This window comes from Condylura cristata, unplaced genomic scaffold, assembly GCF_000260355.1.
Source record: "Condylura cristata isolate star-nosed mole 26May11 unplaced genomic scaffold, ConCri1.0 scaffold00001, whole genome shotgun sequence".
NCBI lineage: Eukaryota > Metazoa > Chordata > Mammalia > Eulipotyphla > Talpidae > Condylura > Condylura cristata.
This window is the reverse complement of record NW_004567102.1, coordinates 22,399,063-22,415,370: the sequence shown is the minus strand read 5'-3', so window position 1 is coordinate 22,415,370 and position 16,308 is coordinate 22,399,063. Positions and strand designations below refer to the sequence as shown.

The window sequence follows — 16,308 nt, the reverse complement described above, 5'->3', positions numbered from 1 at the left end:
ACAATGGTTAGCTAGTGTACCGAATTTTGATGATGAATTCAAGTTCATTGCTACATTGCTACATTGCTTTCCAATGGCAGCCCTAAACTGTGGCTTTAGAAACACACACACAATTTACCTCAATAATTTATAATTTAAGACAAAGAAATTATTACCCACCCCTCTCACCTAATGCCTGACATAGAGATGTGCCTACATGGTCTTATCTGAAGAAAAATGTCTGAAGGTAATTAAAGCTTTAAAGAAGAAATTATTTGCCATTGAATTTCAAATCACACACACAAAATAGGTGAGAAATTCTTTTATCATATTTAGAATCAAAATATCCCTTAAAATATTTACATTTTACAGTAAAAAGGATAGCAAAACACAAGATCATGTACAAGCTTAAGTATTCAAGTTTCTGAAGAGCCAAAATGAAAAGGAAAATAATGTTCTACCACAAAGCTGTAGCATATGGTAATAAATGCCTTCCAATGAGTGCAGATTAAAGCAATAAATGTACTCCTTGGGCTTCTGATTCTTGGTCAAAAACTGCTCAACTAAATGATTAATATAATCTGATTATGAAGTTTGCTTGGCTTTTTGTTGCTCCTTTACAGTCTCTTTAAAAACAGTGCAATTTGAAACAAACTTACAGAGCACACATTACTCTCAAATTAGTCATTATATAAAGGACATTCACTAGAGGCAGTAAATATATTCCATAGTTAACCATATTTCCAATTAAGGAATAAAACTAAATTTTCTAAGCCTTTATTGCATATTAATAAAACAAATCTTTGAATATACAGCAATGTAAAACTTTTAAAAATATTAAATTCCTATAACTAGGGACAGTTGGTATGAAGGGATGATGAACACTGGTACAGAGCACGCTGCACCAACACATAAATTTAATTGTTCTCAAACCACCAATATTAAAAATTTAAAGATGGCACAATCCTAGCAGGCAATCAAGTTTTTAAGATACGGCATTTAACAGTTACTTAAATGTAATCTTGAAGCAGCCTGCAGATTTTACCTTTTACTTTTAGCTCTGTCAGTGTGGTCCCTGTCTTTGTGGTACCTATCTCTGTCCTTTTCTCCTTCTCTATGTTTACTTTTCTCTCGTTCTTTGTCCTTTTCATGTTCTTCACTTTTAGGTTTATCTGGTTTCTTTTCTACATTCCTACTATCTCTGCTTGCTTTTCCATCTACTCCTCGATCACCATGCGACAATCGTGCCCTCTCTTTGTCTTTGTGTCCTTCCTCTCTGCTTTTTCTGTCTCTGTCCTTGTCTTGGGTTCTATCTCTACGTCTATGCCTATCAGATTCTTGCTCCCACTCCTTTTCATGCCGCTCTCTTTTCAAGTGGTGTGAATCACTATAAAATCTCTGGCGATCTCCTTTACCCCTATTAAATGGCCTATCCAGTTGCTGTTGGTCTTGCCTACCCCAAGGATCGCTATGGCGCCTTTCTGGTCTCCGAATGTCCTTAACCTGGTAAAAATTTTGTGGCCCTATAAACCTTGATGCTTGGGAAAGGGGACCCATCATACGTTGGGGCTGGCCTGTCATATGAACAACAGGAGGCCAGGGAACCATGGGATTTTGAGCAAATCCAAAGCCTGGAGGGGGCAGTAAAGGAGGTGGCAAATGTGGTGCAAATCCAAACATGCCTTGTGGGGGGAAATTAGGAGGCCCTGGAAATGGAAATCCAGGGGGGCTAGACTTGAGATGCTGAAGGTTGGGCTGCTGTGGCCTCATGGGTGAAAAGTTTGCACTTGTTCTGGGGCTGGTGCTTCTGGAAGTGAAGCTGACATTTTTAGAAGGAAATTCTGATGGACACGTGTTTCCAACTTCAAAATGAGATGCTGCTGCTGTGGAGCCTCTCCGAAACGGGTGCACAGTTTCGATATTTTGCATTAAGATATCCTCCTGTGCAGGTTTTACCTGTTCTGTTTGAGAAGTATGTATGTTTTCTCCTGATGGCGAGTTCTGTGCAGCCCCTGAATTATCAGTCTGCTGAACAGATGAGTTGTTATCTTCGGAAGACAACTTTTCCTCCGTATTGACTTGTTCTGGTAAGAGCTCCTTTTGTGACAAAACAGGCAGGGTATTCTTTTCTCCATTTCGGCAACTATCTCCGTCTTTGTTTTCAGAAGTAGTTATCTGCTGACTTCGTCCTGCTGCCTGCCTCGGATCCCTTTTCATGTTGATAAATGGTGGGGACCTTGTAGTATTAGCAACATTTTCATTACAACTCATATTACCATCTGTATTTCCTTTCCCTACATTAGATCTACAGGGAGAACTAGTATTTGTAGTCAGATTATCTTGCAAATTATTCTCGTGATCTTGCAGTTGTCTTTTTAATGTTCTCTCTTTACTGTCTACATTTTCTTCTTGTTTTGCCTGAATTGATAAGTTTGTTAAGAAGGCTTCTGTAGAAACATCTGGGGGTTTACCTCTGAGACTAAGACTTGTCAAAGGTCCAGGAGAAACAGAAGAGGACCCCACTACTGATGTTTCTTCTCCTCCTACTGAATTATCTGTAGATTCTGAAAGATTATCTACAGTAACCTTTGCCTCCTTGGCTTCACCATCAGTTACTTCCACATTATCTGTTTTCTCAGCTTTGGGGTTGGCTTGCTCACTTATAAATGGAATTTCTTTAAGAGTATTTGGTTCTACTGCTGATTGAGCCTGTTCATATACTTGACCAGTAGTACCCAAAAGGCTCTGAAGAATATCATCCACAGGAAGAGGTTTATTTGCTAATTCCAGAGTAGAAGGTTGATTTTCCCAGCCAATCAACACCCCCGGAAGAAATCTTAAAGGTTTTGGTGGCTCCTGTTTCGTGATTTCCACCAAAGGTTCAATTACTGTTGGAAGATCTTCCTGAAGAGTTTGCTGAGGCTTATTTCTCTGCTTATGCAATACAGTTGTAAAAGAATTGAAAAAGTCATTTTCCTCCTCTGGTGCTTCCTCTGAGGATACTTCCATTTTACTTTTTTTATCAGGTGGCAATGCTATGGGCACACTTTCAGGTGTCTCAGCTGTGTGACTAGTGCCAGTACTAGCACTATGTTGCCGCTTCAGTTTTTGACGAATAATTAAGCCCAACAACAGATTAGGTCTATGCAGTTCAAGGCCTGTATAAAATCAAACACCAATTAATAATCACTTTAAATTATCACAATAAAATAACTTAACAGCTAGCAATTTATTATTAGTCTAATAAGTTGGTGCCTGTCCCTGTCAAGTCAGTTCTAGAAGACTAGATTCTAAGAAAGAAACCAGAACCTGTCTTTTTCACCTATTTTAATCATATTCTATTTTTAAAATGTATACTTACCAGGTCCATCAAAAGGCACAAGTGGGTGTGGAATTTTATCTGTGGCACCTAAAGGAATAAGGTACATATCTTTAACCTGCTTCATGTTGTTAGCAGCGACTCCATAACGCTTTCTGCTGCTGAAGTATGCAAACAGCAAAGTATAAGAAATTTGATCTTCTTCAGTTACAGGTGTGAAGCGAACAACACAAATTTCCTATCCAAGAAAGTAAAAAGAGATTGTTTAAATAAAAACCTAAACAGTTGTGTTGGTTTTAAATACCATTTCTCAATTAGAAAAAAATCTACTGAATTTCATAATGATGTGTTAACCAAATAACATAGTTTTACTAACTTAAATGCTGGCAAGTATACTAGAAGGAAATAACTCATAGTAAAAAATATTTGCTGTCTACTGATGGGTTTGTTTTATCTAAAAGGTTCCCATAGAAGTTGAGTTCAAAAGTAACTGATTTATTAAAGGTAATAAATTTATCCATGGGAAAGACAATACTTAAATCACAATCTTGAGATGGCTATACTCTATCCTTACATGCAAAGAGAAGACTGTGCTCTAAGTACAGTGAAAATTATAGCAACTACTTACTGCAACCACCCTACCCCCATGTACACATTCACACAACTCCACTGATAATCTAATTTACAAGAGCTGAATTTATAAATGTTGGGGGGTATTGTTAAAAGATCTGAAATACACATCAGGTGTACATCTTGTTAATTTATGTGGCTTACTTAGGAACTTAAATGCTTGCCTCTGGGTTCTCAGTTTTGTTGCAGATATTAAAGACATTCCCAATTGATATTAAATTAGTAATATGAAAAAATGGAACTTTTTCAAGAAGGTAAACAGTCAAAATGGGCAGAGTCAGATCTACTGCAAAGCCAAACTGGTGTAATATCCTAGAGAAAACATATATTAGCTGAACCATAGTTCTATCTGCTATAAAATGTTTTTCATATAAATTGTCCTTTTACAGAGTTAACAATTGTTATAATGTTAGTTAATTAAAGACGGAGGCAATCTATAAAGTATTTGCCGGTGACATCTAAGTAAAGAGATTACCAAAATATCTGATGAATACTTTTCAATACTTTCATATGACTTTTGCTGAGACAGTGACAGAATATAAATGTAACTTTTTTTCACTGTACTTCAATGTATTTGTGTTACAACACTTAACAGTTTAAATTCTAAAATCTATACTGGAAAAAAAATATTTTCAGCTTAGAATCAACTGTTTGGATTACTTTTAATGTTACAGAGAATTACTAAGAAAGATTTCAAAAGTTTATGTTCAGTTATTCAAGATTTGTCTTTTGAATGTCTATAAAGTGGTAAGTACTATCATCTATGGAGGGAAAAAACATTTTTTTCTAAAGATTAAATTTTCTTGTGTAGTGCTGTTCTGTGAGTTAAGCAATGAGAGAAAAAGAGAGAAAAGAAAAATATTACAAAGGTGGCTAATTATTTCCCAGCAGATAGTCTCCTCATTTCCTATTTACAAAGGAAAACGCTTAACTCTAAGGTGAGTACATGACCATCTGGTAGAGATTACATTTCATAGTCTCCTTAAGAGTTATGTGAGGCTACATGATGAAATGCCTGTCAACGGAAATCACAGAAAATGAAATGAGAACTCTTAATTTATAGGTCTTTCTCTTAAAAAACTGGACAGGTGGGCCCTCTCTGGTGGTGCAGCAGGTTAAAGCACAGCACTAAGAAGCTAAAGCCACTTCCGCATGAGTTCAATTCCTGCCTGCCCCAGAGGTGACCACATGGCGGCAGACCTCTCCTGACCCGCCCGCTGCTCCCCTCAGCAGTGTACTTCGTTGATCTGCCTGTTCTGCTCTCCACTCTGTCTCTGGTGAATCCTCTCACCCTCCGTATCTCTGGCCTGTACCCCAGTTCTGTATGAATAAATAAATCTTTAAAAAAAAAAAAAAACTGGACATGCAGTTTTCATCTTTCCTCTCTTAGTTATGAGTTGGCTTTGATGGGTGTTTGACTAAATACACAACGGTAATGGAAACTATTAAATAAAAAGCATCAGAGGGAGCTGGCACCTGGATGACATTGTAGAACTAAAGCCACTTAGTCACCCTGAACAACAGATCTACCTAACATAACAGAAAAAATAATTCTCTATTTCTTTGAGTCACTGCATTGAGGGTCTACCTGTTGTAACAGTTCAGCCTATGTCTTAACTAAACAGACACCTATAATCAAACAAGGGAGAATTCCAGGATGAATTTCATAATTACTGTAGAACATTTTTTCCAAAACATTAAGGAAGTCACTAAGAAAGCCCACTCAAGGATGGGGGGGGGGGGAATCCCACAAAAGGAAAGCCAGACTATTTTGAGTTTTAGCAAATGGCTTTAGCTCAGCATGTATGTTAAATAGCTAAAAGTCTGTACTGGCTCTCTCCCCAGGGGACCTTGCATAGGAACTTTTTAGTGGTTTACTATTCAACTATTCTCTCTTACTGGGATAGTGAGTGAGAAAAATTAAAAAAGCTCTCCTTACCTTGGTTCCCGATGCTTTGATTTTTTCCACATAATCCCAAACTGTCTGAGGTGATATCCTGCCACCTACTTGAATACTATCTGGTAAATCCTATGGTAAAAATGAAGTTGGTAAATGAATAAACAGTACTTTAATATTCATAATTCATACAAATTTAGCTTTTAGCCTTATTTGAAATGGTAATTTAAAATGAGCAAATAAAAAAATTGTGAAATGCAACACAGAACATAAGAATTAGTCAGATTCCATACCCATAGGTTCCACATCCATGGACTCAAACAATCATACACATTAATAGCTGTTTATCATTAACAATTGGATTTCAGAAGTTAGCAAGTTTAATTATAGAGCACATAATACTATAATCACTTATTTTCCATGAATGATACATAGTATTTCCTCAGGTATAAACCCAACCTAGGGTACACTCAGCAAATATGGTCACTGGTCTCATGGAACATAAAATTAGCTATAAAGTTTCCACTATATCTTCTATCCTGCTCACAGAAATTAACAAATAATAACTGTAGCCATGAAGTTGGTAAAACATACAACTGAGGAAGACTTAATTAAACTTATTAAAGTGAAAAATCTTCCTGAGATTTCATAGCACCGAAGGCCATGAGTATGTCAATCTTTTATATTTAAAGAACAACTTACATTTAAAGAAAAATGTATATATCCATACAATTTTAAATTCACTGACACAGTGAAGTATATACATCTTCAAGAGTATAGGACATGTGTGTTTCAAACTTCCTGAGCATAGTTTTGTAGTTTTTAAATCCATTTGTGAACTCATAATTCCATTAATTAAGTGGCTTAAGGACTATTGTTAGTATTTTTACTATGAATTAAAGTGAAATATTTCTATTATGTTGTTTCCCTGTCTACTGTTTTCAGAAACAGTTATGTCAAATAAGGAAAGGCACAGAAGTTCACAGTACCTCTGTCAAGTACTCAGGAGAACCAGAGACTGGATAGGCTTTGGTAACAAATTTTGCCACAGAAGGCATGTTGATAAAACCTTTCCAGATGAAGTTCAATCGAGCTAGGAAGGTAGACTCCACTTCAACAGTTCCCGGCATCTCTGGGCTAAAAAGGGATATTAACATTTTCAGCCTAAGTTATGCTCATGAATAAACTCATTTTCTACTTAGCCATCAATTTTTTCTACTTTAACACATGAAAAAGGCCAAGATATTTAAAGGCTATTAATTAAAGAGCTTATATCTTCATTTTATAAAATTATGTTCATATTTACAATCATGTTTTACAAAGTCATCCTTCTTGGTTGACTCTGTCAGAATAAGGTCCAGTGAAGTACAGGTCCCACGATAGTGGCCTATCTTGGGACCAACATAATTAAAAATAGTTGTAAAGTCAAGTTCCCATATACACAAAATTTCAAATAACTGTTCAGATTCTTAATCTTTTACTGTAATTAATTTAGAATATATAAAGGTACAGTTACTTTCTCAAAAAGAAGAGTTCCTAAAAAATACATCACTTTTCTATTTTTAAAGACCTCCAAGTATAATTCAGAAAAAAATCTATATTACTAATAAAAATTATAGTTAATAGAAAATTACCGGGGAGCAGGAGAGAATGTTGACTTTGGAGATTCCTGTTTCTCCTCTTCAAAGAATTCAGAAGCCAAAATATTTGAGGTTGAAGACAATGCATCTGCTATACTTTCTGCTTCATTGTCTGAATGTTTCCGAGATACGCCTACAACAACCTTCACCTTTTTTGGAGAAAGATCATCTACAGGTGGTGCCATTCTACCTATAATCAGAAATCATTTTTATTAAGTGATATTTCTATTACTTAATACTTGATGAGTTATTCAGTTTCCCTGATTGCAAGTGCTGTGTGACTATATTTCCAGAAGTAATTTTAAACTATCATTTCTCGTAAACTATCATACCTCTATTATTGATGTGAAAATTAGACCAAGAAGATGCTAAACAATTGGGTCTAAAATGAAAACATTATTAACTATAATCTGTAATAGATTTGACTCACTAACAAAATTTTGAAAGTAACCTGAAAAAAATGATGACAGAAAATCTATATCTTTATGTGCCATACAGAATAGATTCATGACTACTTATGCCTAGTATAGTAACTAGCAAGTTACTAAGCATTAGACTTATTATTTACAATTTAGAAAATTACATTGGTGTTAGGCTATGGCATGAAGGAGGAGAGATCACTAAAACTTTGAGACAAGATCAAGTCCAGTAATATTTAACAAATGTTTTTGTGTGCCCTCATTATTTTTACTGAAATATTCCCATGGAAATGATTAAAATTAATAGAAACAGCTAAGAGTATTTCTTACTAAGATTTTCCCAGCTAAATCAACTAAGTGGACATACTTAAATGTACCATGGATAGCTTTCTTTAGTGATATGGTGTCTAAAATCACTCTACTTTTTAAGTCTTTACTATTGTACAAACTACATATTTATGAATACACAATTCTGAGAAGATAGGTATTATAGGAAAACTACTTGATTTATAATATTTACAATGATGGAAGAGAAGTCAACCAACTAAGCTAACTATGTTTCATGTCACTGAATAAGATATGTATCATTTCTTTAGTATATTAAAGTTTAAAAAAGTCCCATCTCTGTAAATGGAATGTAAATTAATAATTCCATAACACATCCCCATTTGTTATGCCTTAAATCTAGTCAATTCCAACATCTGTCAATATTACTTAAACTTAGCAAAGCATCTACTTTTTATATCTGATACTATGATTATATTTAAAACTGCCCTCATCTCCCACTTTAACTAGTGCACTTTGATCTTGTGTAAATACCTACCATCTAGTCTCCCTCCTCCTCTCTTGACTTCTTCCACTTCCATTATAATCTCAATGTCAGACAGGTCTTTAAAAAAATGCCCATCTTGGGTCTCTCTGCTTAAGTCTCAGAACTATGAAGCTACTGGCAGCAAAAGTTCAACCCCTGGCTAAGAAGCTGACCAACATGGCACAGCGACCTCTCCTGTCTCTCCTGCTCCTCCCCTCAGCAGTGTATTTCAGCAGATCCACCTGTTCTGCTCCCTGTTCTATTTCTTGTGAATTCTCTTACTGGCCCCCAACCGGCACTTCTGGCCTGCACTCCAGATCGTGTATGCATAAATAAATTAAGTCATAAAAAAAAAGCCAATGTGGGGCCTTCCTGGTGGCACAGCAGGTTAAAGCACAGCACTAACAAGCTAAAGCCACTTCAGCGTGAGTTCAATTCCTGACCCAGAGGTGACCCACATGGTTAGGCAGACCTCTCCTGACCTGCCTGCTGCTCCCCTCAGCATGTACTTTGTCAGTTGGCCTGTTCTGCTCCCCACTCTGTCTCTGGTGAATCCTCTCACCGCCCCTGCACCTCTGGCCTATATGCATAAATAAATAAATCTTAAAAAAAAAAAAAAAAGCCAATCTTATATGTACTTTTTGAGTAGCCACTATCTACTGCTCTTAGATAAAAGTACAATTTTTAATGTAGTCAACAAAGTGGATTTTCAGCGCTACTGATTATGATCTAACTGTAAAGTTATTTTATCTTTTATGTCATGATCCACTATTTAGATACACATATGCCTTGTGTTTGTGTGTTAATTTTTTTTTCCACAAATAGCTAGAACTAAAGTTCTACATAATCATTCTTACCTTTTTTTTTTTTTAAGATTTATTTATTTGTGCATACAAAACTGGGGTACAAGCCAGAGGTGCAGGGGCGGTGAGAGGGTTCACCAGAGACAGAGTGGGGAGCAGAACAGGCAGACTGATGAAGTGCACTACTGAGAGGAGCAGCGTGATGTTCAGGAAAGGTCTGCCACACCATTTGGATCACCTCTGGAGCTGGAGATCTAACTTGCACTGAAGCAGCTGCAGCTCACTTGCAGTGCTGTGTCCTAACCTGTTGTGTCACCAGGGAGGGCCCAATCATGTTTACCTTTTTAAGTAGAATTCACAGTGATATTTTCTGTTCTGTTTTATTTTTGAAACGCTAGTCATGAGTTACTAAAATGATTTTAATACTACTAAGTCATAATCTGAAGTTTGGAAAGTAGAGGCTATTAAAATACTACAAAAGGCCCTCCCTGGTGGCGCGGCGGGTTAAAGCACTGCAATGAGAATCTAAAGCCGCTTCCACATGAGTTCGATTCCTGCCTGCCCCGGAGGTGACCACATGGCGCGGCAGACCTCTCCTGGCCCGCCCGCTGCTCCCCTCAGCAGTGTACTTCGTCGATCTGCCTGTTCTGTTCCCCACTCTGTCTCTGGTGAAGCCTCTCGCTGCCCCTGAGCCTCTGGCCTGCACCTCAGTTATGTATGCACAAATAAATATATCTTAAAAAAAAAAATACTACAAAAACTACTATCTAAATATCTCTTCAAACAATACATGTGCCTCTCTTTTCTCTTCTTGAATTTAATTCAAGCTCATGACATTCCAAATATCTAGATTGGTATTCCCTTCTCTTTTCAACCTTCATGTCTCAGCTGAAATTATCAGTTCCTCAGCCAAACACCTCCCAAACTACCAGTCCAGTTAGGTCTCCCCATTAGATAATTACACTTTTCAATTTAAAATTAAATTATCACCCACCTGTCTTTATAACTAGATTTTTTTTTTTCTATTCATCAGCAGAATAACATCTTACCTTTTCGCCACAACATTCCCTGGCCCAGTAAACTCCCTGCAAGGAGCTAGCACTCAGTGAGTATTTATTCAACAACTGACTATATATAAAAACAATGCTAGCTATGTAAACATGGCTATCACTAAAATTTTATTAAAAACAGAAGAGAGAAACAGCACGCAACAGAGGGATTGGTGTTAGAAGCATGTAAGGTGAAAAGCTTCAGATAAGACTGTATGAAGAAGAGGAGGAAGAATATCATCACCAGAATCCAGTATCTTCCTCCATACCCAGGTATTCAATTTCTGTATCAGACCAATTCTCAGATAAGCTCTGACTTAGTGATGACCCACAATACCTCTTCTTCAATAACTCTTGAAAATAAAGGATTTGTATTTGAGTTTAAAAAACTAGTATTAGTGAAAAGGTAATTTCTGATTTGTTTCAAGTCATATATAATAATAAAATCTGAACACTACTTCACTCCTTCATTTAGAACTAAATGACAGTACATCAAAACTGTCCAAAATTGGGCCCTCCCTGGTGGTGCAGTAGGTTAAAGCACAGTACTAAGAAGCTAAAGCCACTTCAGCATGAGTTCGATTCCCTCCCCGGAGGTGACCCACATGGCGCAGCAGATCTCTCCTGACCCACCCGCTGCTCCCCTCAGCAGTGTACTTGTCAGCCTGTTCTGCTCCCCACTCTGTCTCTGGTGAATCCTCTCATCGCCCCTGCACTTCCAGACTGTACCCCAGTTCTGTATGCATAAATAAATAACTCTTAAAAAAAAATGTCCAAAGTTTCTAAGGTTTATTCTCATTTCACCCTGAGCTGATTAAGTTTAGGGTTTATATAATTAACTGTAGGTGGTAAACTATACCACAAACTACACCATCAGAGAGAGTGATGGGTACCTCACTACCAATACTCGGAAAATGAGACAACGCTTAAATTAAAATACAAGTGTCCCCCTTTCCAAATGAAAGCAAGATTTTAATGAAAAAATACTTTACGTTACCTATGCAAATTTTGCAGTTAAGATCAAACAGATGTTGTCTGTGTTGACTAGTGGTATCTTTAGACATAGAATCAACCTCTTCTTTTTGCCTTTCTGACCCTTCTGGCTTTTCCAAAGATTTATTTGCTGTTGATTCCTAAAGGAAATGAGAGTAAAAATTAGTTTTAGTGGATAAAATTTTACTTCTATTATTAAAATCAACTTACATTTCAAATATTTTTTCCCAAAATAAATCTGTTCCATTCATAGGTTGTCTTTTACTGTCTCTTTTAAAAATGTTAGATATTAGTGATTTAAAATAAAGCAAAAGCTCAAACATTCCCCTATGTATATGGGAGTCAAAATCTGCACTGAAATTAAGCATGCAAAAAAAAAAAGGAAAAAAAAGTAATGTTTTTCTTATATTTACCTGAATCTCCATGGCAGCTTCCTGTTCTTTCATTGGGGCATCACTCTCAATCTCTATTTCACCTTTATGAGTTATTTTTGTGATTGGTCGCCTTTCTACTTCTCTCTGCTCTTTCTCAATCATCTCTATGGTCTAACAGGAAATATTTACAATTAAACATACATATTTCTAAATGTACAGCTTTAAATACTAATATGAATTTATCTGTAAATGAAACTACCATCACAGATAATTTTAAATCTTTAGGAGGTCTCTTAAACAACAAACATACTGAGAGAAAGAGAGAGAGAAAAAGAAAAAAAGAGTGTGGTAGAAACTGCTTTAAGTGCTATAATTTTTAAGATTTCGACCCAGTTTTTCAGTCTTGAGAAGTTCCTACTTATGGAACAATAAAAAAGTGTAATGTAATTTGCAAAGTGATGGAACACAGTATTTATATTTACACTCTCCTGTCTGGTTTACTATTCTGACAGTAGTCACAGGAAAATGAAACTATCTCTTTCTCTTAGATTCCTAATTTGATGTCTTTACATTCTCCGTAGAGTAGTTTACTGAAAGAGCAAAATTATCAGGTAGTCCCCTATCAGTTGTCTCCAGACTCAGCTTTTGTGACAGTGATAATTTACAGCAACAAAATATAAAAATTAAGAGAGTCAGCAAAATTTAGTAAAAGGTATCTGAGAACAGAAGAGAGTAAGAAAAGTAAAGATGGGGCTCATCATCTACCTTGCCTTTGTTAAATGCAAATCATGCTTTAAAGAAAGAAACCAGGTAAGTAAAGAACAAACTGGTCTCTAATGTAAACAGTCTCAAAACAAAAGTATGTACATATTTGAGACATGAAGGGAAAGAAGAGGAGGCGGGATTATTTATATGAAGTGAAAACTGAATAAATTACAAATCAACACCACTTGCACTTTTAAATCTAGATGAGATTCAATGCCCAAAGTGCAATTATTATGTAACAATTAGATATCAAGTAGGATTAATATTAACTACAAGTAACCAGTATTTTAGAGTAAAAGGGCAACTACAATAAAATAATGAGTAATGTGGCTACCTCACAGTCACAAAAATATTGTCATGCATTTATAATTTTTAAAGGTAACTCAAGTTCACAACTCTTGGCATCAGTAACTTAAAAATTTCAGAAATTTTTAGTTTTAAAAATACAGTATGGCACACATGATGGGATAGAGCTACTTAACACAATATATCTGTGAATATGACATTCAATATATGACTACTCAAGTGAGACTGTTATCAATGAATTTGTTACAAGAAAAAGCCCTGAAATACTACAGCTTTTGGCATTGAAGCTCTGAATGATAAGGAATTATAAACCTATAAAAGTTTCATTCAGATTAAACTAGCTCTACAAATTACCAATATATTCATAATACTTTCAAACTGTGCTTTGAAAAGTATAGATATTAGGATGCTATTTTCTCCCTTCCTGATTTATAAAACAAAAGGAAACTCTGTAACCTGAAAGATATAAAAAGAGCCAAAGAGATCAAGAAATGCGAAAGAATTTAAGAATTAGATAGAAGAAAAATTTAACTAACAGAAGCACAAAACAGAAAGCCGTGTTACTGTACCCTCTGTGTATATAACTTGGCTGAAATACATAGATAAAGAATCTCACATGTCTGTTTTCTCTTCGTCTCCATGCAGCTAACTCTTTGGAAGCTAGTTCTTCTGGACTCATTCTTATAAGATGATCAGGGGTTACTTCACCTTTCAGTACTTTTTTAAATAGTATCTGAAAATATTTTAAAATGGGAAGGAAAAGGAGAGAAAAAAACACTTCTTTAGAAAAGGAGATGATATACAGAGACACAATAACTATGATGCAGTTCTGAACCCTGACATACAAATTCTGGAGCCTGGTACACAAAATGTTCTATGATTTACATCCCTAACAACCTTTCCATGGACACACACTGTCATAATAGCCAATAACTAATAATACAATAAGGTACTGCAAAAAGAAAAAAAGAACTTTACTGATGGGATGTCGTTCATAGTTTTAAGGTTTCACATGTTTAAATCCTAACAGGATTGATGGAGATTCCAGGGCAAAGAGACAACTTCAAGAAAGAATCTAAAGAAAATAAATCTTGTTACAGAAGAAAAAAAGCTTACAGATCATATAATTCAAAAAGTATCTGAAATAACTGATTCTTGACAACGTGAAGTTATTTTATGAGAAAAAATGGGTTTTCTGGTTTTTCAAATATACAGTAAAATAATTACCATAATAGGTTCAGTTAATAATCATTTTCCCTTTGTTATCATATGCATAATTCTACTTCTGAAATCTCTTTTCTATCCCATTGATCACTTCTATTTTATATTTTTCTACATGTTCCCTATCTGATCTATTTATATAGCATTAACAATGGAAAACAGGAAAAAACGAAAGGTGATTCTATTACAGGAATCTCTTTACAAATATAACTGACTTTAAAGGAAGGAAAAGAAGGTAGCTGATTGCCTGAATCATGTACATTTTTCTTAAGCAGCTGTTAGTACAAATCAAGAAAATGCATGCAATAGCAAATATCATTACACAAGTTGATAAACTGATATCATTTATGTTAAAACTTATTAGAATTTAAGCATATACAAGGTGCCCACATCTACACATACAGCTTTCAGATTTCTTCTTAAGTTCTAACAAGAAACTCCAAGAAAAGTTTAGAGTTCAATTTTTACTCCACTGCTAAAATGTTATTTAGAATTAATATTTAATTTACTAAGAATGTGTTACAACAGCTTTCCTTTTTTTCATAAGTAGCAAAGTTCTAATCTCAGGTTTAAATCAGGATTAATAGTTTTATGAATTTTAACTTAACAGAATCTTTGAAGAAAACAGATGAGTCACTTTAATAACCTGGATTGAACATAAAGAGACATAAAGAACAGAATATTCATAGAAACCAGCGTAAGAAAGATACAATAAATTTTCAAGAGACTCATATATAACACTAATTCAGAACTCCTAACACAGGTGAGTAGCAGATTTTATTAAAATTATAGGACTACACAACAAATAAATTATAAATCTATTATAATCTGAAATCCCTAAGTACTAGGACAGTTGGAAGAAGAAATGTCTACACACATACAAAACATACTTACATTGTTTTTTGGATCTTTCAGATTGAACATTAAACTTCTGTACTTATTCTTATATTTAGCATCTGTGTCCCGAAAAAAAGAGAAAAGCTCTTTTTCAATTTTTGTAGCAACTTTTGTTGCCTTTTCCTCTGGAACCTTCAAATTTGAATCTGTAAGTCTTAATATTAGAAAATTCAATTATTTTTCAAATACATAAAAGTATTAACTATTCATCTTCTCCAATAAATAATGTATGTTACCTTTTCATAAGTATGTCTTTGAGAGAATGTCTGACACTTTGTCTAATCTGATCTGCAGAAGGCTTAGCTGCAGCAGTAGCAGGAGGATGCACATTAGGCATTCCTTTTTCAATTTTCTTCTTTTTCATCTCTTGCTTCTCATGAGCACCTAATTTAAATATCAAAAGCACCAAATTGTTTTAAAAAAGTATTTTTCTAAGTGTTTAATATAAATTCATAAAATTAACTTAAGTCACTATTTAAAAATAAAATTAGAACACAAATTCCATATTGAAAATTTCCTGACACCAAAATTCTAATTTAAATGAATTTAAATTATAAACTAAGTGACTAAAAAAATTGTTCCTAAAGCTATAACATGTATATGCCCTTCTCCCGTTTAGATAATAACTTTTAGATAACGGCTTTTACTTTTCACATATAAAAGTGATCTGAAAGTATTAGCAAGTAATTTAATAACCTTACTAATATCGCAAAATTAAAACTGGTTTTAACTATAATTGCTAATTTGAATATTATTTTTAAATGATTCTTCATTTTACCTCTAATTAATTTCCTCCAAAATCTCGAAACATCCCACTACTCTGATCTATCATACCAGCTTATTTGCTTCAGAACTCCTCACTCTAGCAAATGTGAATATAAAAACTCTATCATTTTTATATTCACATCTTCACTTTTGCACATAACCAGCTTTAATATAGTCTAGCACTATTGCCACTCCTTTGCATACTTAACACCTTCATTTGCTCTCCTTTAAACATTTGTATTACCAAAGCTATCCCTCATGAAAGCCAACTTTTATCCTTCAAATAACCTACAAACAGATGAAAGTAACTAGAGAAATGTAAGCACCAGTGCTCAGAGCTTACTTAATATACGCAACTAAAATCTCAAGTAGTAACTCAATTTGCTGTCCTAATCCTATTAAATTTCCTTGGTAAATTTGCTGAAAAAAAAAAAAAAAAA

General features: G+C 34.8%; 1 protein-coding gene across 2 annotated transcripts in view; it reads right to left on the bottom strand.

Annotated features, from left to right (window-relative positions):
• Positions 1-286: 286 nt before the first annotated feature.
• Positions 287-16,308, bottom strand: part of PHF3 (PHD finger protein 3) — a 73,376-nt gene continuing 57,354 nt past the window's right edge. For both annotated transcript variants that reach the window (XM_012722751.1, XM_004673602.2), the window contains 10 exons: positions 15,340-15,487; positions 15,101-15,257; positions 13,602-13,718; positions 11,954-12,085; positions 11,545-11,680; positions 7,460-7,655; positions 6,815-6,962; positions 5,868-5,957; positions 3,341-3,536; positions 287-3,137 (listed from right to left, as the gene is read on the bottom strand). In XM_012722751.1, coding sequence (XP_012578205.1) covers positions 1,021-3,137; positions 3,341-3,536; positions 5,868-5,957; positions 6,815-6,962; positions 7,460-7,655; positions 11,545-11,680; positions 11,954-12,085; positions 13,602-13,718; positions 15,101-15,257; positions 15,340-15,487 — 3,437 coding nt within the window. In that variant the 3' untranslated portion in view covers positions 287-1,020. The remainder of the gene's footprint in view (positions 3,138-3,340; positions 3,537-5,867; positions 5,958-6,814; positions 6,963-7,459; positions 7,656-11,544; positions 11,681-11,953; positions 12,086-13,601; positions 13,719-15,100; positions 15,258-15,339; positions 15,488-16,308) is intronic.